At 36.4% G+C, this 22,922-nt stretch overlaps 1 protein-coding gene across 1 annotated transcript in view; it reads right to left on the bottom strand.

Annotated features, from left to right (window-relative positions):
• The window catches only part of LOC140169979 (sodium/potassium-transporting ATPase subunit alpha-3-like), a 28,419-nt gene extending 8,987 nt beyond the window's left edge, over positions 1–19,432 (bottom strand). The window contains exons 1-12 of the mRNA XM_072193293.1: positions 19,278–19,432; positions 15,279–15,394; positions 10,948–11,058; positions 9,417–9,476; positions 8,455–8,658; positions 7,702–7,815; positions 6,142–6,276; positions 4,913–5,030; positions 4,103–4,371; positions 3,324–3,522; positions 2,363–2,474; positions 597–729 (exon numbers count right to left, since the gene is read on the bottom strand). Coding sequence (XP_072049394.1) covers positions 597–729; positions 2,363–2,474; positions 3,324–3,522; positions 4,103–4,371; positions 4,913–5,030; positions 6,142–6,276; positions 7,702–7,815; positions 8,455–8,658; positions 9,417–9,476; positions 10,948–11,058; positions 15,279–15,323 — 1,500 coding nt within the window. The 5' untranslated portion in view covers positions 15,324–15,394; positions 19,278–19,432. The remainder of the gene's footprint in view (positions 1–596; positions 730–2,362; positions 2,475–3,323; positions 3,523–4,102; positions 4,372–4,912; positions 5,031–6,141; positions 6,277–7,701; positions 7,816–8,454; positions 8,659–9,416; positions 9,477–10,947; positions 11,059–15,278; positions 15,395–19,277) is intronic.
• Positions 19,433–22,922: the final 3,490 nt, after the last annotated feature.

Below are 22,922 nucleotides of genomic sequence, written 5' to 3'. Positions count from 1 at the left end.
AAAAACCTGAAAATGCTGAAAAAAGAAGCTGAAAAACAGCATTGGGCTGAAAATCCGGGGGGGGCACTCAACTTTAGAAGTGACGGGTATGTGCCTACCGGCGTCACGAAGTAGGGAAGCGTTATTTAAAAAAAGGGGGTCATTGGGTACAAACAAAATCAAAAAGGGGGCCATTGGGTATAATATTTTGAAGAAAGGGGGTCATTGAGTATAAGATTTCCAAAAAAAGGGTCATCGGGTAGAAAATTTTGAAAAAGTGGAGCAAAATTTGAAAGTTTTGGCATCATTTTGTTGCATTTTGATGATGCTATTCTAGAAAATCTAGAAAAAAGGGGGTCATTGGGTAGCCGCAACCAAAAAAAGCTGAAATCCGCTAAAAAGATGAAACGTTTCAGGTCTGCCTTTAAACCTCTACTCTCCAGTCTTATACCGGCTTGATGACAGCATTAAGAACTAGCCAACTCAAATTTGACGAAGCATCACAAGATGAATATCAACTCTTGGCTGCCAGCATACACAGAGGCATAGTACCGTATGGCATGAATGATCACATAAATTGATAATAATTATGCAGAAAAATTGGCAGGTAGGCTTACCTGATATTTGTTGGTAGAATTGAAAGGTATCTCGGACATCTTCTTGTTCTTATCTCTGAATTCGGTTGTATTGTACATGCAAAGTTCCACGCATTTTACCAGGGCAGATTCAGAGGCATCGCCAGTTGTTTGTCTGGTAAACGATAAAGGAAAATGCAATGAGAATTAAAGAGGAAGACCCACCAGAGCAGTTCTGGGGTGATCCAAACCTGCCTGGTTATCAAATTAATCAGTGACAAGGTTATCTTTGAATTTGACATGTGCTTATTGATGCAATAACATTACAACATCAATTAGCACCAGTCAAATTCAGAGATAACGTTGTCACCGATTAATTTGATAACCAGGCAGGTTTGGTTCACCCCAGAATAACTGCTCTAGCAGGGCTTCCTCTTTAAGAATCGGAAGAAGTTCGTGGGTGGTCATCTTCGAAAATAAGGCCTAGTTCATTTCACATCGATATTTAATCCTTCCCATGGTTTCGAGGCAAATTTGAATTTATGTTCTGTTAAGGAAACTGGAATGAGCGTTTTGAGCGTTTCGACAAAATTTTTTGTGGGACATCACATGAGAGCACATCAGACCTATCGAATTGCATTCTGAATATGAAGAATGTCTTTCTGATATCAAATAATTTTCATTTTATGAAATTCACGATATAATACAAATTTTATGACAAATTATTAAAATTTGATATTTTTCACATTTTGGAGATATAACAGTCCTCGAAGTAAATTTTATAAATTTAATGATATGTGACCATCCTCCACAACTGAGCCCGGATGTCGCCAGTGCCACTATTAAGATATGCTCCATTGAACTTAACAATAAACAATAGGAAACAAAGGATTTATTGACTGTTTTATTGATTTTCACTACTTAAATGTCAAGTACTATAGACATGATATACATCATTTTAAAGCTAATTTCAAGCAAAATATTTTGGTTGAATATCTCAAAAATGATGATTGGCGACTTCAGGGCTCAGTTGTGTTGGATGGTCACATATAGTCTTAAAGTGTATGTAGCTGGGAGGAAAAGCCGACGATCAATTGAAAATTTTGACCTTTCATATTGAAGATATGGATTTTTCCCCAAAAAGACCTAATTTTTTTTGGTGTTTTGGGAAAATAAGTCCATGTCTTCAATACGAAAGGTCCAAATTTTCAATTGATCGTCGGCTTTTCATCCCACCTACATACACGTAGAAATCATCAGATTTATAAAGTTTACTTCGAGTACTGTTAAATATCAAAAATAAATTTTTAACGATTTGCCATAAAATGTGTATTACATTTCTAATTTCAAATTATTTGATATCAGAAGGCCATTCTTCGTATTCAGAATGCAATTCGATATGTCTGATGTGCTCTAATGTCCCACAATAAATACTGTCCAAACGTTCATACCCCTTCCCTTAACAGAACGCGAAATTGCAATACATTGACCTGTGCAGCAATGTAGGCCTAATACGCATAATAATTAATAGAGAGCTTGCGATTTTCAAACATAGGTATCATACACTCGTGCATTATTCTATTCAAAATGCCCTTACATGAGAGTGATTTTAAATAGATGCACGGGCGTACGTTTGGAAACCGCAAGCTCTCTATACATAACCCGGAAACGAAAATCGGAATCAACTAAATGTTGGTAATAAGCTTTTTTCGTGGATATGTCCTGAAAAATGAAATAATAACATGATGCTAGGACCCCGAAGTTCTCCTGCACCACGATTAAGATTGTATTACAAAGCAAATCTGTACCTTTTCAAGATTGGAACATTTTCCTGGCCAGCTTTGAACTGTGATCTGTTGCAAAGGCACGCAATACGAGCGAGACTTTTCCATGTTACAGCAGTTTTGTCAAAACTTTCACCTGGTACAGAAGAACAAAGTGAAACATAATCAATTAATAACAATGATATGTGAACGCAAGGAGACTACGCCTCATTTGGCGAAATAGCATTATGCTTCAGATATATTTTGCCAAATGAGACGTCATTAAATCCGGGGGGGCACTCCAACTTTGGAGGTGACGCGTATGTAGGGCTGTTAAGACCCCCTAATTCAGCATCACTGTCACCCAAAGACCCCATATTTTTTTTACGAACACAGTGCTCTGTAGCTCTCTGTCACCCGAAGACCCCATATTTTTCCATTTGATCTGTCACCCAAAGACCCTTACAAGTTCAATTTGAACAGCAAATTTCATTTATCACTGATTTTGTTACTTACTTTGAAAAAACAAAGAAATTTGAAGCCATTTAGTACTAGAAATTCGATTTTGGAGGTTTCCGTGGCGCTGTTCCGGTTCTCACCCAAAGATTCCATTTAAAAAAAGTCATGTTCTCACCCAATGACCCCATATATTTTACATTTTGCTCTCACCGAATGCCCCTTAGTGCGAAAGTGCCACCCCTACACCTATATCCATTTCAAATTGAAGTGCCCCCCGGGCATTAAATACCACAAGCAGTTGACACTGCCAATACTTGACAAATCAATGTCTCGGCATTCGAAGATCACGTCCTATAGGAACTACACGGCAGACTGTTACTATAATGTAACTCTTGACGCATCTGGGGTGGCCCTGGGGAATGGCTATGCATGGAAATATGCAGTGACAGATTGAACATCTGAGGGAAACTTAGTTGTGAAGTGAAAATACACACTTTGTTGAAAAAATTTAAGGCCGAAGCAACGTATTATAATGTATTCAATCTACCTGATTGGTCCTCAGTTGTATCGGCTTCGACGATGGTGTTATCAAACCACAAATGAGCCACAGTCATTCTGTTCTGTGTGAGAGTACCGGTCTTATCAGAGCAGATGGTAGAGGTACTACCAAGAGTCTCTACAGCTTCCAGATTCTTCACGAGACAGTTCTTCTTGGCCATACGTTTGGCAGTCAGGGTAAGACACACCTGGAAGAAATGAAAATAATAAGAAACATAACAAATGAAAACTTGGCGAAATGATAAAAAAATTCTAAAGTGTTAAAAAAACCCTCACTTTTTCCATCACAAAATAATATGAAACATAAAAAATTTGCAAAGTGAGGGAAAAAGTGATGATTTTTTTTTTCTGATTTTTAACTTCCCCTAAATCGTGCCTCAGCTGGAAAATCCTCAGAAAATAGTTTTGCAAAAAGCTTACAATTTTTTCAGATTTGTCAGAAAAAAAAACCCCGACCGACCGACCCTACTTGAAAGGGCCGTCCGCCCGTACATGTAGAACAGGGTTTTTTTGTCTTCGTTGCCTTAGCGGTATTAACATAAGTTTTCATTATTACTTTACTCATGTTTTTTTCAGAAATTTGTATATACTGTGTTTCAAAATTCCACTGGAGTTCCTGATTTTTAGGACTTTATTTCGGACATACCTTTGGCTCTAAGCCCACAATCTGTAGGAAAACAACTACACTGTGTTTATAGACTATCATTAGTAATTTGGTGACATGACCTAAGGTCAGGTCACAGGTCATGATAGTATAGTCTAACTTACGGTGACAGTAGCCAGCAGACCCTCTGGCACATTAGCTACAATGATACCAATCAAGAAGATGACGGCCTCCAACCAGTTGTATCCCAGAGGGAAAGACAAGCAGAAGAAGCTAACACCGAGGAATACAGCTACAGCAGAGATGATATGAATGAAATGTTCGATCTCAATAGCAATTGGGGTGTCTCCGACAGCGAGTCCAATTGCAAGGCCAGCAATACGACCCATGACGGTACGATCTCCAGTTTGGATGACGACGCCGTGGCAAGTACCTGAATGGTTAAAAGAAGTAAGAACACAGAAAAAACCCAATATAACTTGAGTTTGTTTGTTTGTTTGTTTAAACGGTCGCTCCGCGTGGAGACACGCTTGGGTCCTGATGGGACCAGGCTCAAACAAAATGCTCAAGCCAGGCTAAAAAGCCTATATAAGCATGCTGGCCTATATGGAAAGAGAAGTGAGAAACAGATTTGAAGACAAAGAACAAGTTAAAGAAGGCCACTCCCAACAATCAAGTGAACAATTTTACTGTCAGCCTTTGAGTACTTAAGATATTATTCTAATTTTGTGAGGCCTCTTGGTTGAGGTATTGTGCTAACATTTTAGGCCAAAGGCAGCGTTAAATTTGAGAGTTGTCATCTTCTTTATCTATTCTTACATTTAACATTTCTGTTCAATTCTCATGAATTAATGTTGTAACCACACCTGACTTTCGAAGAGCATGTACATGATTACTGCTTTTGTAAGACTAAATCATGAACCATTAATATAACATGCGCGAAATGTGTCATTTTAAATGTTTTTCCTACATACCTTCGACAGCATTAGTGGAGAAGAAAGCGACATTCCTGGTTTCCAGAGGGTTTTCATTGGTGAAATCTGGAGAGCGAGATTGAGGTTCGGATTCTCCAGTCAAAGAAGAGTTATCCACCTGTCATGACGTAAACATGAACCAATTTTAGTTGTGAAGTGAAAATATTCACTTTGTTGGAAAAAATTAAGGCAGAAGCAACGTATTATAATGTTTTCAATATACTTGATTGGTCCTCAGTTGTATCGGCTATGTGAAGGACTATAAATGAAGACCGAATTGAAAAGACTAGTTCAGTTTGCGTCTGCCGTCAGGGCAAAGGTCCGGTTTTGGATTATTGTCTTGAACAGCTAAGTCAATAGAACATTTTATTGTCAAATTAGATTAAATTAGGAATTAGGGTTATGATTAGGGCTTACTAGTATAAGGTAAGGTATAAGGTGAAGTTTAGGGTCATGTGGATAAGAATTTGTGGTTTATAATACCGCCCCTTCAACGGCCCGAAAAAGTTGGCTATAAAAGATAAGAGCGAAAAAAAGAAAGAAAAACGATAATAGTCGCTAGCAACCTAAAACCAAAAAAATAAAATTCTTTATGTAGAATTCCATTAGTTAAACAACTTTTAAACATATTTGACAATTTTCCGCCCTTCTATTTGCCGCCCTTCTCCTTCCTTTTTGCCGCCCGATTTAACCTCGACAACGGTACAAGTACATGCAGATAATATGTAAGCTTATGTAGGAGACTTGTGGGTGCCGATGCCAGGGTATGTGCAGGTATAGTATATATGAGTAATGAGTTACGTGTTTCCAGTACAAGCCATTATATTTGTTTCGCCAGCTCAACCATGCATGACCTTCTTAATAACTGACAAAGTGATTAACTAACATATTATGATATTATATTATTTATATAGTATACAGGCTGTATCAAAATGATTGTCGTCCATTCACGTTTGAAAAGCCTACTTTTTCCAACCGCACGATCCACCCGAATGACTTTATTCTTCATACTTTAACAGTCTATTCATTTCAAGTTTATCCAATGGTGCGTTTGGAAGATGCGGGCAAGAACACCCAATTTAGGACCTACGCAGACGGAGAATAGATAAAGAACAATCATTTTTGATACAGCCTGTATTTTATCTTCATTCTTTGAAACACTCGTTCTCATAACTAAATGACATGACTAGAATTGCTGCATCCCCGAACCCGAACTTCTTAATATTTACCTTGAAACTTTTGGATTCAATAACACGAATATCAGCAGGTATTCTGTCACCACCTTTGACCTCTACGATGTCACCTTGGACGACCTGTATTGCATCAATGGAGCTCCATTCTCCATCACGCATCACAAGAGCTTCCTGTCAATCAAAAGGTTTGTAACAACATTAAAATTATTTTAAAATTTCATCCGACGAGACTTTTTAATATCTATATGGTACCGTAAATTGCGGAATATGAGCCGCGGCTTAGGGCCCTATGCTTCTCGATGCTTCTGGAGCCGCCGAAGTTCATAATAGGGCATATCATTTATTATTCGGACATGATGTTACTTTAAAACATGCACGTTAACTACTTAAACTTCTTTACTACTAATGACGACATCCATACACACGATACCAGACATTCTAAAGACTTTCACATCCAATTATTTAATACGGTTTTTGCTAGCAACACCATCAAAACACATGGTGCTCTCCTCTGGAATGATCTTGACCAATCCCTTAAACTCACCCCGTCTCCTACCGTATTTAAAAAAACATTCAAACAAAAGCTCATCAATGGATATTTACATGATGATGTTTAAAGTGCTTTCTCCTGCATGATGGATTTACATGCGCTGCTTTAGTTCGCATTTTATGCTTCATTGATTTTTCGGACTTTATGTTGTCTGTCTATGGCATTCATAGAATTTGTAACCTTATAAATATCGAATATTGTATTTAAGCTATAGACTTGTCTGTAACCTTCAAATGGGTGCCACAACTTTGCACGCTTTGCGTTTCTGTGGCATCCACATCTCTCATACCACATTATTAAAATATTATTTTGTAATATTAATATTGGTATCTCAATTGTAAATTATTTGGCATTGCATTGTTACTAATTTATTACAAAATGTTTCTTTCTATATCATGTTATTTATGTGTATGCGTGTTGAGATGAAAATAAAACTGAACTGAACTGAACTGAACTAAATGTTGAATAAAACATGTTAGAGAGGAGACCAAATATTGGCTCTATCAATTTCGTATAGACATATCAATTTAGTGTTGAGGAAATTAGACATCAAAAATGTCAGTACTTTTTTCTGAAAGAGATCCAATAAGCCTACACGTAATTGTCGGTTAAAATCTATTTGAGGTAGTCATATCGTAAAAAAGTAAAATCAACGAATGACTATCATTTAATTTCTTTCTTCTTTTAATATCATTTTAGGGGACACACCAAAAGCCCGATGACGTCCTATAAAACGCGAACGTGCTTTCATTAGGAGACTGACCCCCCCTTACCTGAAACGTAATTGTAAAACGTAAAGGTGAAGTTTGACAGATATTTGAACTAGTAATTGAACTTTTTTTACCAACTTCTAACGATTTTCGTAGTTCATAGACGTCGTCGAACTTTTGGTCTATTCATGATGTGTTGGGTTTCTTTTTTACTGAACAATTTCACAATTTGCCGTGGCATCATATTTGTCCAAGTTAAAATTAAACTTTCTTGACAAATTCTATTTGTCAGCACACTATATAATGTAACATAATTTTAATCCTATTTTGACCTACCTGTGGGACCATGCCCGCAAAGCTTTCCATAATCTTAGAACTCTTTCGTTCTTGGAAGTATGAGAAGATACCAGTAATGATGACGACTCCTGACAATACCAGACCCAGCCACAACTGTAAAATTGAAAAGACCCAATCATTAGTTATAGCATAATATGTAATAAATAATACAGCACCTTGATCAGACAAATCGTAGGTAATCTGAATCAACTGAAATACCGTAAAAACTCGATAGTTAGCATATGTGCTTAATATCGAGCGCTTCAAAACATGCAAACATGAAGAGCCCCATCCACAAAAGTGTAAAGGGTTTTGAGCAAATCATCCATACACATAATATAGTTATATACGAACAAGTCAACCTGCACATGTGTGTCTCAACCCCATAGCTCAGTTGGTAAAGTACCGGACTTTGGTACAATTTTATGTTTTCAAAAGCGCTCGATAGTAAGCACATATTCTAACTCTCGAGTTTTTACAGTAAGCTTTTTTCGAGGATATCTATTTAGAAATGTCATAAACAGGCATGAGAATGATCATCCATGAAAAAAACCTGAAAAGTTTAAAAAAGCCTGAAAAAGTGCGTGAAATTAGGCTAAAAAGGCCCAAAAAGGGCTGAAGTTAAAAGAGAGTGCGGAAATTTGGACCACAAAAAAGAAGGAAATCCTGCAAAAGCCGGAAAATTCTCATGTCTGTGAAGAGGAATTAGAGGATGCTAGGATCACGAAATACTCCTTTAAAATCAATACTTACGTTGTCTTTCTGAGGTTCATCTTTAGTACCGACTTCAATACCGAAGGCGAAGAAGCAAAGAATGGCACCAATCCATAGCAGAGTCGCAAACCCACCGAACATTTGAGACAAGAATTTCACCCATTCTGGAGTTGTGGGCGGCGGGGTGAGACAATTGAGACCATCACGATCAAGAACTTCCTTAGCTTTGTGCTTGGTTAAGCCCTGAAAAAAAGAAAATTACACCAATGGTCTATATTTTATGCAAACTGTGCAATTTACCGGTGATTCTTTTTTATCTTGTTTATTTAGTTTGCTTATTTCCGATTCAGTTCCAGAATGTCACTTACACATTTGTCAGATTTTCCTTGAGGGAGGAGGCAAATTTCCACGTTATTTATTTTACTTGAATCAGTTCGTTGTTGGGCTTTTAGTTTTTACTCATTCACCTTTTCAGGTTCTTCTCAAAATTTCGATTCTGTTTTGAACTGAAGGCCCTATGCTATATCGTTGTCAGATATACGGATTGGTGCAACCAAGTGCATGCTATCCCACATCTTAGTATATGCATAACGTACACTGATGAGTTCTTTAACAGATTATGTGTCATGCTGGGATCATTCGTACAATTTTTAAATGCAAACCAGTCATTTCAAGTTAGAAAAAGGGTCCTTTGGGTATCTGTCCAAAGGAGAAATAAAGGGTCTTCCATGTAGTGGCGCGTGCAAGGGTGGGGGGGGGGGGTTGCATGCACTTGCACGTGTCCCTCACCCCCACTCCCCACTTTTGTCAGTCAGTCGGGGGAAATGCACCCAATCGGGGGCCAAATTGGGAAACTAGCTATTAACAGCCCAATATGTCCCTTTCAGTACGGTATTTAGCTGTAATATTGAAGTCTCAAATGAAAATAAGAACGGTTAATCGTTATGGTAACAGCTGGTTTGATTGAAAATTATTTGAAATATAACATGGTAAAATCTTACCGTTTGAGGATTCGTACAAAGTCTGTCGAATAGCTCTTCAATTGGAATCTTGTGGTCATCCTGAAAAGTAACAAATCATAGAGAAGTTATAAATAGTTATATACACATACAAAGGTTTACACACGTATACGGAATGACGCATATACTATATACATCTGTAGATCGATCAATATGCTCTTATTTCACGAGATTTGAAGGTGAAGGTGGTTTAGTGACTTTAGTCCGATATTGTATGGTGTTTTTATACATTACCATGAGGCCCGCTATCACAAAAACAACCCAATTCCACGTTTTGAAGTATTGAAGTTGAAGGTTTGTGGATAAGCAATTAGGCCTATGCAAAGACACACCACTATGGCCCGTGTATGCATACTTACATAGGCCTACTACTGACTACTGTATAGTATAGGCGGGGTTATTATAGGCATCCCAGCAAACAGAAAACGTTTTACAGAAAAGGTTTAATGTCTGGTTATATGAAGGGTATAAAAACGTTTTAATAACGTTCATAAAACATTTTTGAAAACGTGATGCAAAGTGGTGGTGCGGTGGCGGTGCCAGATGGTGATGATGGGAGTGAGGTACCGTAAAATGGGGTAACTTCGGTCAGCGGGGTAACTTTGGTCGGTCAAATATATTTTTTTAAATGGTCATATTTTCGTACAGCAATATTGTTTTTAGTCATATTTGGTGTCAATTTGTTAAGAAATATATTTTGAAGAAATAATACTCACTCATGTCCAATTTCCTCGAAATTTACGAAAAAATCATGATTTTTGACCAAAAATGAGCATTTTTTTCAGAAAAAATAAAAATTGATATTTGTGAGCAAGGATGTGCGCTTGATTAATTTTGCAAGGGGTCAAATGTCACAAAAAACAACAACTTGCCCATATACAGCGAAGATCAATTTTTTGTTTGTTTTTTTCTTCGTGGAATGTAATACTCGGTCCAAAGTTGCCCCAAATGCGGGATAACTTTGGTCAGGCTTTTTTTTAACCCATAGGGCACCCTTAAAAAATTATTAAATTTTTTTTTTCAACTTCAAGGTGAAGAAGGGAACTCTAATGTCACAAAAAGAGATAATTAGAAATATAATTGGTTTTGTTTGGAAGCAGTGGTTTAAAAACTCTCAAAAGTGCCCAAAGTTACCCCATTTTACGGTACCATGTCACCTACTTTTAATATCTTAGAATTATTGTTACATAGATTTAAAAGATTGAAAAAATTGGGGTACATTTACATAAAAATTCAAATCTATATTAGTTTATGCACTCTCTAAAAGGAAAATAATGACTTTCAACCTAAAAGACGGTGGTGAGGGAGAAAAATTGAATATTTCATTTGTTTAAAGATCTAGGCTATACCTCATTGAGTCACCACTCTATAAGATTGAAATCCTTTCAGAAAGCTATAGAGACAAGGCGCCCGGCACTACAGTATTAGCTTATACTTAGTAGGCCTATATTTCAAATCGCATGTTAATTAATATCTACTTGGCCTTTATAATAAAAGCAAAAAGTCTACTCACAATTTCCAATTCCTTCTTCAATTCATTTAAATCCTTCTTCGCTCCTTTCTTCCCCTTCTTTCCCTTCTTCGATGGTCCATCGTCCACGTCCGTTTGGATCGTCACATTCCCCTGAAAAAATGATGACAGTGACAGTAATACATAATAATAATAATTTACACAAATATTTGTCTCTGCCAATATATCATCGTGTATATATAACGGTATATACCGGTATATAATAGGCCTACAGCTATTTCAAAATACAACTGAGATGGCTGCCGATGATTTTACTTTGGTATTTCTCATCAGCGATTTCCGTTTAATGAAGTAAAATATGTTATCCAAACGGTTCCATTTCAAGCTACACGTATTTCAGCACATTACATCAAAGCTTCCATTGGTCGCCCCATTCCTTTTTAAAGAAATTTTTTTTATTAACGAGTGACTCTGCCATAATCATTTAAGCATGATATTTAAAGCATGCAAGTGATACCCGCACTATTTAGCACATCGTAGCGAGTTTAAGGTGACGCTAAGCGAATTTTAAAAAGTTCGAATATTAATGTGTAGGCCTATATGTTTTTTTGTTTGTTTCTTCATGGTAACATACAATGTAGGCCTAAGTAATATCAAAATTACAACATGGTGAAGCTATACAGAAATCAATACAATCTTTCAGTCGAACAGGTATAGGCCGTAAAATTTTAAAGAAATGTGAACATTGTCCGAACGCAGGAACAAGAACTACAGAAATGCTGACAATTTTGAACTGAGATTCCCTTTGTTAATATTAACACATTATTTTGATTGATATAGACGAAACCACCAATCGTGATTAAAATTCTGGTTTTGCGCAAAAAACATTTATTCAATCTGTTTCTACAAACCTAATGATTCTATTCAGTGATTAACACACTGTTACTATCAAAAACAAAAAACAAATTGACTTGCTCCTTATTTAAAAAAATAAAAACAATTGAGGCCTCAACAGGGAGCAAAAAAATCACCGCACCGCACCTGTCACAACTTCCTATCGAAGGAACTATAGTGATGTTCGAGTCTCTCAGATAGCTTGCATATGCAGAATGGTCAACTGCAGATCCGTCGGACCCGCCGTCGGATAACGCTTTTTCAATGGGAGATGAACTTTGCTGCTTGGGATGATGTCACGATGAGGTTAGCATTTATTCCGTATGAAAAGCGTGTTCCGACGGATCTGCACTCGAGCGGTATGACAGGCATGAGAATACATTTCAATTAAAAAAGAGGGCAATTCTGGAGAAAAAAAATGAAAATGCGCATAATAATGGGGAAAAATGCTCAGAACGGGCTAAAAAGAAATACTTGAAACGAGGAAATTTGGGCAAAAAAAGGAGATCCTTTGGAAAAATTTAAATTCTCATGCCTGATATACTAGTAATATTTTTGTGACCAGCCGACCCTACTTTTTGACCGGCAAACAACCTGAAACAAACAATTATATTTCCATGGCCTAAATAAGGGATAATACAGTCATTTAATTTCCAAGTTTTTAGTTCTGCTTTTTTTTCCGACACCAAAAAAATATATCAAGTTGTGTTTAAAACAAAAAACTATTATACTGAATTCGACTATTTCCCCCCAATTATATTTATACTAATAGCCTACTCATCGTACGTTAAGCTCTGTACGTTAAGTAAGCCACGGCTGCGCCTCCCTAGCGCCTACACGGGCTGGCAGGTATTTGGTTCGGTTTGTCGTAAATCCCTCATTTTGAGGAGCACCAAACTCATTCAGATTGTTGTTAAATAAGGTAGTCAGTCAAAGTTGACATCAAATAAAATAGTAGTTAAGTCAAGCAGATGATTCAGTATAGTAACTGAACGCAAGTACGCTCCAGTTCACAAAAACAAGCTCTACATTTTTTTTGATATTGTTCCCACGCCTTGAATTGAACTTCTGGAGTTTTAATGTGAACTTGTAGGTTTGATTTTCATTTAAGGTAGCCAACTCGGCTATTTTATACCCGAGTTGGCTACCTTAAATGATTTATATTATATAATACACGGCTATATGCTAATTAGTTCAAATTAAAACCTGTTAAGATATTAACTGTGTATGCCTGCACGGCTATCGTAACCTTAATGTACACGCCCACCTTAGATAAACATAAAAATACTTGAGAAATATGGGATTTATACGCAGAGACAAATAATTCTCATCAAACAAATTATCGCAATTTTGTTTGAACAAAACAACCTTTGGACTTCGATAAATTAGAAGGAAATAAAGCATGGCATGCCATGCAGCTGGATCTACATTATTAAAACATAATTATCACAGGGACCGGTGTACCATCTGACACACAAATAAAATCGTAAAATGTGCAGTAATATACAACAACAAGTGAATAATATGGTACATGTACAGTTTGCAAATAAAAAACAGGAAATTGTATCAGTTATTATTTATTATTATATAGCCTATAGGCCTATACTGCCACAATAATTTCATTTAATATGCATTTTATTAAGGCGGGTATTAAGCCTATAAATACCACCATGTTTTATGAAATTGAAAGCATGCATTGATAAATGAAATGATTGATTGGGCTCATGCAGAGTATCGACTAGCAGATGATAGCCATAAAATGTTAGATAGATACCTCTATTTTGTAAACTAGCATGTAACACTGTAGCCTATTTTACATTAAACTCAACTGGGAACTCAACTCGTATTATCTTTATGACCATTGGTTAAAGGATGATTTCGTGATCCTAGCATCCTCTTTTTATGACATTTTTCAGTAGATATCTACGAAAAAAGCTTATTTCCAAAATTTCAGTTGATTCCGATTTTGCGTTTGAGAGTTATGCATGTATTACACTGCTCCATAGACAATGTGTTGCACCAGAACGAAATTCAAATTTGGCGATATTTTTGCTAAACGAATTAATCTGCAAGAAATATTTGGTACATAAACATTATGTAGCCAGAGGTATCAAGTGGTGTAAAAATCTCAACTTTTTTGGGAAAAGTGGGGGATGAGGCTGTGGATCACGAAATGCCCCTTTAAGTTTCAAACACTATAGGAAATAAATACCCTCTCATGGAATGCTTGTATATTAAATATGTAATTTTATCATCGAGATAAATAGTTTTATCTCGATGATTTTATGTTACTATTAAAATTAAGTTTTAATATTACGGTAAGTACTAATTTAAATAAAAGATTTGAATTTGTGTGATATAGGCCTATAATACCAGAGAAGTTGACCAAAGTTCTCTGATATACGCAAGATATTCGCCTCAAGGTAGCTGTATTAAAATTCCATGTACAAGGTAAAATTATTTAGCCTACATGTAAATTGTGTGTATTTGTGAGTGAGCTGTAATCATGTGAACATCGAAATTGTATAAACGCTTGATTGGGATTAAATGAACCATAAACGTAACAATAGACAACGACCTTCAACGGAACCAAAAATCAATAAAAACTATTTGAAGCAACTGTTGAAATATGCAAGATACATACAATTTTACACATGCACGGAATAAACTGTGATTCTATGGGTGTGCGTGGTGCATTGTGTATCACATATTTATAGCATGGATCATATCCGTGTGTTGCTGTTGTATTATTTTCTGTATTGAGATTTTAATTAATTTTCAACAAGATACGTTAATTAACTGAAATAAAGGCAATTCCAGCACAAGAACCACTGATAATTATTAATAATATTCCCATATGATATCATTTATAGCCTACAATTTACATTATACATGCCCTTAAGAATTTGCATCCATACATGTATTAGGCCTATTATGTAGGTACATCATAAAGTATACCAAATTATAATTAATACTAATAGCGCGCATTTAATATTATATTAAATATTTAAATTCTTACAGATATGAAGTTCTCTGCAATATTTGAAACTATTTTATCCCCGGTATTTTAGTCCAACAGTAGACCCATTTTTAAACATCAAATGAAAACAAATGACACAACATAGTTTGATAAATTATTATTATAATAATAAATGAAAAATTATTATTTATCATCATAATAATAATTGTCAGAGTTGCATAAATAAAAGCATGCATTTAGTGTCCCGGATTTTGGGTCTGTACCGATCGGAAGACCCGCTAGTACCGCGCGATACCGACTTTACCGAAAATGGGGTACATGTATATGACATAGCGACGGCGCGGTGTCACTTCCTTGTCATGCTTGTTCACCGTTGCACTAGAATTCGAACAGTTTGTCTATATAAACTTCTTTGTATTATAAAACAGATAATACTCTGATCTTTTACAAAAATTATGGAAAAATATACAAGAGAGCAAAAATGAATTGATCTTCTTACCTCACCGCCCTTCCCCGCAACTTTCTCATACTTGCTACTGCTCATCGTGGTAGTCGGACGTGCAGTGGACTACAATCATGTAGTGTCGTGGTCTTACCGGCTGATTGAGTAAAGTGCTGCAATAAAATAAACAACTGTTGGTGTTCAAAAGGCAATAAGTAGAATAGCTGCTGTATGGCAATAATTTTTGTTCTGGGCCAAAATTCTTTCCCGGACCTTCTTTAAGCCCTTTTAAGGGAGTGATCGTTATTTACGACAGGGGGAATGGGCGTTTTGAGGGGAAATCCGAAATTTTTTTGGGTCTTGAGGGGGGGGGGGGGAACGCGAAATTTTTCGTTGAACCAAGAGGGGGGAATGTTAAGTTTTAAATGGAGAAATTCGGGAAAACAAGGGGAATCCGAAAATTTTGAGCGGACGCGAGGGGGAACGCGAAATTTTTTGTCGATATTTTTTCCAAAACGCCCATTACCCCCCCTGCCGCAAATAACGATCGGTCCCTAAGGGCTCGATGACCCACCTTTGCACAATATTTTTTGTGGGAGCTGAGCGGGGAGCTGAGAGCACACCAGACCACACCAAAGTGCATTCTGTAGCCTACTCTATACCTTTGCACAGTAATTTTTTGTGGGAGCTGAGAGCACATCAGACCCGGGATCAGACCACACCAAACTGCATTGTGTATAGAGGAATGTCCTTCTCATATGTTAAATTGCGTAAAAATACAAATTTTATGGCAAATTTATTAAAAATCAAAATGTTCATTTGGTGGTCGGCTTTTCTTCCCAGCTATACACTTATCCGGAACACCCCTACGCGCATTATAGATTGATAAAGTTTAGGCCTCCATCGAAAAAAAAAATGTAAATTTTATTTGCCTTAAAATTTGTATTTCATGAATGACACGAAGCAGCTAAAAGTTGCTGAGCGTTCTAGATAATGACAAAATGAACTTTGATCAGGCGACAATTTATCATCTCGCTTTATTGACTCGTGTGTTGATAAATCATGGATATTGTATCATTATGTAAATTGGGTCGGGCAACAGACTTAAGGGTTCACAAGCATCGTATAATTGTTCATTGACCGAGACAGGCTTAACACCCTCATGTGTTCTCTACAGAAGAAACAACTTGTGGGAAGCTGTACTCAACTGAGGACAGAATAACCAGCATCCTGCGTTAACCATCCATGTCAACTATACTGGGATGATGTACTCGACTGAGGACTGGATAACCAGCATCCTGCGATAATGTGAAATTAGGCTGGGATGCTGTACTTTGGCTGAGGACAGAATAACCACTACCCAGGATGCTGTACTCAGCTGATGACAGGATAACTAGCATCCTGCGATATGAATAATGTCAAACTACCGCCTGTGATGCTGTATTCAGCTGAGGGCAGATAACAAATATCCTGCGATAATCATGTCAAACCAGCAGCCACGCATTTTAACCATCACGTGAAACTATACTGGCATTGAAATGTGTACTAGCCGTGAATTAAGAATTTGTTTGAATGAAAAATGAATTAATTTCCTATTGAAATAATTTATTGCGAACTTTAGAATTTCTGATATTTCAAAAAGTAGGTCATGGACGTTTAATGTGTTTTGGTATCGATAACAATATTGATTTTGACAACATGCATTCGTGTATTGTTTAACATCCAGGGATAAAGAATAAAGGCCATTGACGGTGCCACGAGGAACAAGGGGGGCCTCGTCCCCATTTTTAATTTTTCTTTCCCGCAGTCAAGACAAAATATCGCCGAAAATCCACTCTTTCATGCCATAATAGCTCATAATCGCCAAATTTGAGAAACATTTTCCAATTCTTAATCACTTTGTTCCCTCCCCCCCCCCCTTCTCCACAGAAAAATATTCCTGGCGCGGCGCGTGCCGCTGATAAAGAACTAATTCACATTCAGTCATATTTAAATTCAGGGCATCATATATCACTGTGGGAGAGATTTTTGCCATACATCAGTTCACATCAGTTACGCTTGCTTGGAAGAAAAAAGATAAAGAGCACCATGTCAGAAATGGATACAGTTCCCGGATACAGTTTGGACGTATACATGTACGTACATACTAATCATGCTAATTGAAATGCCTGGTCAATTAAAAGAGTATCTATACTGTAGAAATAAACACATTAATAACGGTAAAGAGCATCTCGTCTCTGTGGAGCTAATTAGCGGAAGAGTAATTGGCAATTTATTTCATCAATTGATATATTCTTTTCACTGTAAAATAATTGTAGGCTACTGGATATATCCATCACGGATGTTGCCGGTTGAAAACTATGTTAAATTCCGGGGTTAAATTATATAATAAAATAAGTTTATGGTACAAATGCACGCGAAGCCATATCATGATAATGATGCATAGCCTAACTGGTGAAATGTGGTACAAAAAGAGAAATAAATTTGTGCGAAGTCGGCGCAAATAAATTGGTACTTTAATTTTAGAATAAAATGGCCAAATATGCTAGTATGAGATGAATTTGGTCAGAAACCCACACACAGGTATCAACATAGGAGATGATTGCATGGACCACCCTTAAAAACCAACATTTCCTCCAGAATTTCTTTTTTTTCTATCGAATTTTGTCATGTGTGGATGATGGACTTGATCCTCATTTTGTGGGAGCAGATATTTGTGAGTTTAGGCTTTCTGGCTAGCTCGCAACCCTCGATATTTTTTATTACGGTGTATTTACATGGATGGTCGAGAATATTCACACAAATAGATCTGAGCTAGAGTAATTAATACATTTGGTAACGAAACCCCGGAATGAAACACCCACTTTTAATTAACGGATTCCTAGTAAGGGACCGCTCACAAACACTTGTTGGGGGGGGGGGGCTGATGCAAGAAAATTTAATCGCGAGAATTTTTCGGCCCCCTTTCGAGATCTCAAAAATTTCAGAGCCCACCCCTTTTTGACATGAAAATTATGGGTCAACCCCATAGAAAAGCATATAAACTCAATTTTCCCAGGAAAATTTGTGGTCATTTTTTTCAGGGCCCCCAAAGATTTAAGGGCCCCTTTTTGCATCAGCCCCCCCAACAAGTGTTTGTGAACGGTCCCTAACTATCCTACCTCGGACAAACCATATCCTGGAAAGAAACCAAAGAATTCTCTTCCTTTCCATGAAGTTTTGAAATAAAAGTCTCCAATTATTATCATATAAACTTAAGCTCATCGTCATGCAGGCAATGTAAAAATATTTCGAATCGAGCGTTTTTGAAAAATGGACGAACGGAATAATTAGCCTACTAATTACAAATTTCATATATAGGCCTATTTGGTGAAGTTCTGAGACGAATATACCTAAATTTAGGTATATTATTATTCGTCTCAGGTGAAGTTGATCAATTAAAAAAATAAAATAAACAAGCCCTAAATATTCTTATCTAGCTTTTAATTTTTTTTCGTTACGTGTTCCGATAAAAAAATGACCAAAAAAACAACACCCGGTTTTGGGGGAATATCTCCAAAAATGAGCATTTTTGCCCAAATTTGACCTCACAGATGAACTCAGCAAGTCTTTGCCATTTTTATAGGCCCAAAAGTTTCCATAATTCCAGGGTGACAATTCCTGAAATTACAAGCAGTAGGGCCTATATTCGTTTATGATCATTTATCAACATGCAGCAATTTATATTATATATATCATAAATTATATAGACCCATCAGACAGTGTTCCAGAGTTTGATGATGATGATGAGCAATTTATTCATCACGACGACACGACCATATATATCCATGATAAATTTTATTATAATTTATACACTCTAAATAGGTCTATTCAAGCCTGTTATTCAACTGTAATTGCACGCGTAAAGTTACCATGCATGTTTGCATGTACTATTTTTATTACCATTGGTTTTTTTATACAACTAGACCCGCTTCATTTTATTTATATTCAATACAATTTGGTAAAGTATAATATTTTTCACACAAATTACTAATAATTATAAAATTTCATACTCACATTTTACTCCGGATTATTACAACAACCAAGTGCAAATCCCAGGGTTTTCACGTGTACATGTACGTTCCGTACACGCCTACTACATGTACCATACCACATAGATCAAACAGTGCCTGTTCCCGCTTTAACTTCCTTCCACTTGTGATGTAAAGTGGAAGCATACAGAACTGAATGATATGTCGATATCTAATCAATATGTATAGACTTTTGCTTTCTCCATTAGTGACGTCATCATTGATCAAATAAGTGATTTTCTCAAGAGGCAAACATTGGTCAATGTGTTATGTAAGCTTATGTAAGCTGTAATAATGTGGAAAAGCGAGGGCGTTAATATACTTTAAACAGCGTTCAGGGGCGTTTTTAGGGAAATATTTCCACTTTTCATTCTGATTTTCATTGTGATGCGTTGTTTTTCTTGGTTTTCTGATAGAAAACGTTTTTTGAGCTTTTTATAAAACCGACAAGTTTTTTAAAAATGTTTTGACTATGAAACCCAACCTAAATGATAATGTTTTATCGTATATTTTGACAGCGAGCTTGAACTTGAGCTACTTTTACGATATACCCTGGGCAAGGTTTAACCCCGACAACTATACCCTAGATTTTTGATGCCAAATTACAGTATCATTCAGGGAAGGTAACCATCTGCTCGTGTTGTGCTGACCTGAGTGGGATCATAGTGCATGATAGTGATCAGCTGCATGATTGTCACAACTTCTGAAATAGTGGAAAAGAAATCGCGTGGGACATGGTCATGATGCCGCGCCGCGCAGCTACTGAGCAGGCACTCTACGCAGGAGTTGTTTTTTTTTTTTTTTGGGGGGGGGTGATTTTGAAAAAGTGGACATTTTTTTCCAAGGGGCGATTTTGTGAAATTTGTGGGTTTTTGGAACTTTATACTTTTCAATTTGAGGTGCCAAAACATCTTTGCCCCCCCCTATAAGTATAACACTAACATTTTTTGGGGGAGTGGGGGGGTCACTAAACCTTAAATTGTCTTATCATTTTGCATATTTGAACGTCTTCCTAATACTTTCTTACACCTAGGCCTCTTTAGGGCGTAATATAAAACGATGCCGTGCAAATCGGCCCCCCCCCTTTCAACTGGGTGTTAGTAAAGGCTCGAAAAAAGCTTGTTTGGTTCAGGCCTCGTTTTTCGAGCCTCGTTTTCCTAAATACCCCCCGGGTAATTAGTAAAACGAGGCCCGACCATTATTTCATTTTTAATCCATAGTATATCTATTGAATGTTGATGTGTTGAACCAAACAAGCTTTTACGGGGACACAACTGGATACTTTTTGCCCATATCCATTCTAAGATTATATGAAAGAGCCATTTTTGATAAGTTTTACACTTATTTAAATTCTCATAGTATATTTCTCCCAATCAGTCTGGTTTCCGACCTCTACATTCTACCTCAATTTCACACTTGCTTCCATAACTGAAGACTGGTATGGTGCTATTAATGATGGTAATATAATTGTCGTTGCTTTAATTGACATAAGAAAGGCATTTGACACTGTAAATTACAATATTCTGATTCAAAAACTGAAGCTCAAGCTGCTTTTGTAAATGGTACACTTTCTAACTTTAATTATATACGGTGTTCCTCAGGGCTCAATCTTAGGACCACTCCTTTTCATTTTATTTATTAATGACTTGCCTAATTATCTTCACTTGGTTATCTTTTGATAAGATTAGAAATATTCATCTTGCTGAATTTATGTATAAAGTGACAAACAATATACTTGTACTTCCTGAAAATATATGCAAGTTATTTACGGAAAAGGAATATAAATACGACCTCAGGCGTAATCCAAGAAATGTTAAAATTCCTGTTCCTTCAAATAACTATAAGAGCGTAGTCTTTCTTACAGAGGTGCTACTATGTGGAATAATATGTCATCTTCAGCACAGTCCTCTGTAAATCTTACTTCCTTCAAAAGACATGTTATTCAGTGATTATGATTTAAATTGTACCTATAGTTATTATGCAATATTTATTTTTTCCAACTGCTTATATATATGTTTTTAATTTCATTATATGTTTTTAATTTCATATTGTATCTTGTAAAACACGGCCCCAGTGAAGACCAGCTCAGGGCTGATCTGGGCCTTTCCGTGTATAAATAAAAGTTGAATTGAATTGAATTGAATTGTAGGGGAGATTGCGGTTAGTTGGAACGCGGGGTAAGTTGAAACATTGTATTTTTTTCTGACACAAAAAATTAATTTGGTAAACTACTGGCACCTATAGTAATAGGTATTAGTAAGGGTCATCCACCAAATTAGCAACAGCACTGATGCCCCACCAGTGTTGGCTTGGGAAAGGAATATCTGTTTTTTGACTTACTGACTAATTTTTATACCCCTCAGAAAAGATGCGTTATCTCCATGTTGTTTGAAGATTCGGGGGATTATTTTTTGAGTATCATAAGCACTAGTAGTAAGTCCCAGAATAATGTTAAATAAAAGTTTTATTGTATTTCTTATTTTGTGTAATGAACTTTGAAATGTAAAAATAGGCATCGGGGTTAGTTGAAACTTTTGAGGTGGGGCTAGTTGACACGTGAAAATCGCATAGAAAAATATGGTTAAAAATTTGACTTTTAAAAATTTGTAACATGTTTACCATTTCTTCAATATTGCTTTAATATGGTTAAAAAGCAATCATACAAGCAAAAAGTGCACACAGAAAGTACATTTTATAATATTTTAGGCTTCTCATATTTTGGTCCACGCACTCCACGGTGACACTCGTCACCTTGTGTCCAAAGTATTGACCCGCACTCCCACATATTTATTTATTCATTTTTTCACACTGATTGTATGCTAAAGGGTGCCTTCAAGGGAAGTATATAACCCTAACAACACAATAATAATTATTTTGAAATTTTTACAAACCGTGTTTAAACTAACCCCACCCTATGTTTCAACTTACCCCAGGGGTGGGGTTAGTTGAAACACTTTTTTTCAAATTTTCAAATTGGATTATATGAATAATCATAAGCAGATCCAATAAAGTTTAAGGCTGTATTTGTAGCATGTATGTATATGCTTATACTGATATGGTTAGTGTTTCTTGAAAGTAATCGGTTTGCGTTAAAAAGACGATTTTGTGAAAAATGTTTCAACTAACCCCAATCTCCCCTACTGTTACCTTGAATTCAAACTTCGCTATCTTAAAAACCTGAAATTGTTTTCAATTAGAGTAAAAGAATTATCTGAGCTTATAGTTTTGTGAAGAAAAGGCGACGGCTTTTAGCTCTTTTTATAAGCATTTTCTTGAGAAACCGATCTTTGAGTAATGCAAGGTGATTTTACGGTAAAAAAACCCACAAAATTGGGAAGGGAAATATGCAGTTACCTGCAAATCGATTAAGTAAAAACAAAATGGTGCGCAGCAGAGAATCACCATATTGTGCGTCACATGTGTGCAAACGAATGTTTAGATTCGAACTTTAATTAAGCAGTAATTAACAAAATATAAATTTTTTATGAAATTGCCCCAAATATCACATACATACAAAAACCGTATTGTTTTAAGTAGAATTGGAACTTTTTAGACCAACTGCTTCTGCCCTATAAATATGGCAATGGTATGTAAGGAATACTCTTTTTCAATTTGGTCAGTTGTGAGCCGT

The sequence above is a fragment of the Amphiura filiformis genome, chromosome 14 (genome assembly GCF_039555335.1).
Source record: "Amphiura filiformis chromosome 14, Afil_fr2py, whole genome shotgun sequence".
Taxonomy (NCBI): Eukaryota; Metazoa; Echinodermata; class Ophiuroidea; order Amphilepidida; family Amphiuridae; genus Amphiura; species Amphiura filiformis.
Note: the sequence above shows the minus strand (reverse complement) of the source record. Positions and strands in the feature narration are given on the sequence as shown.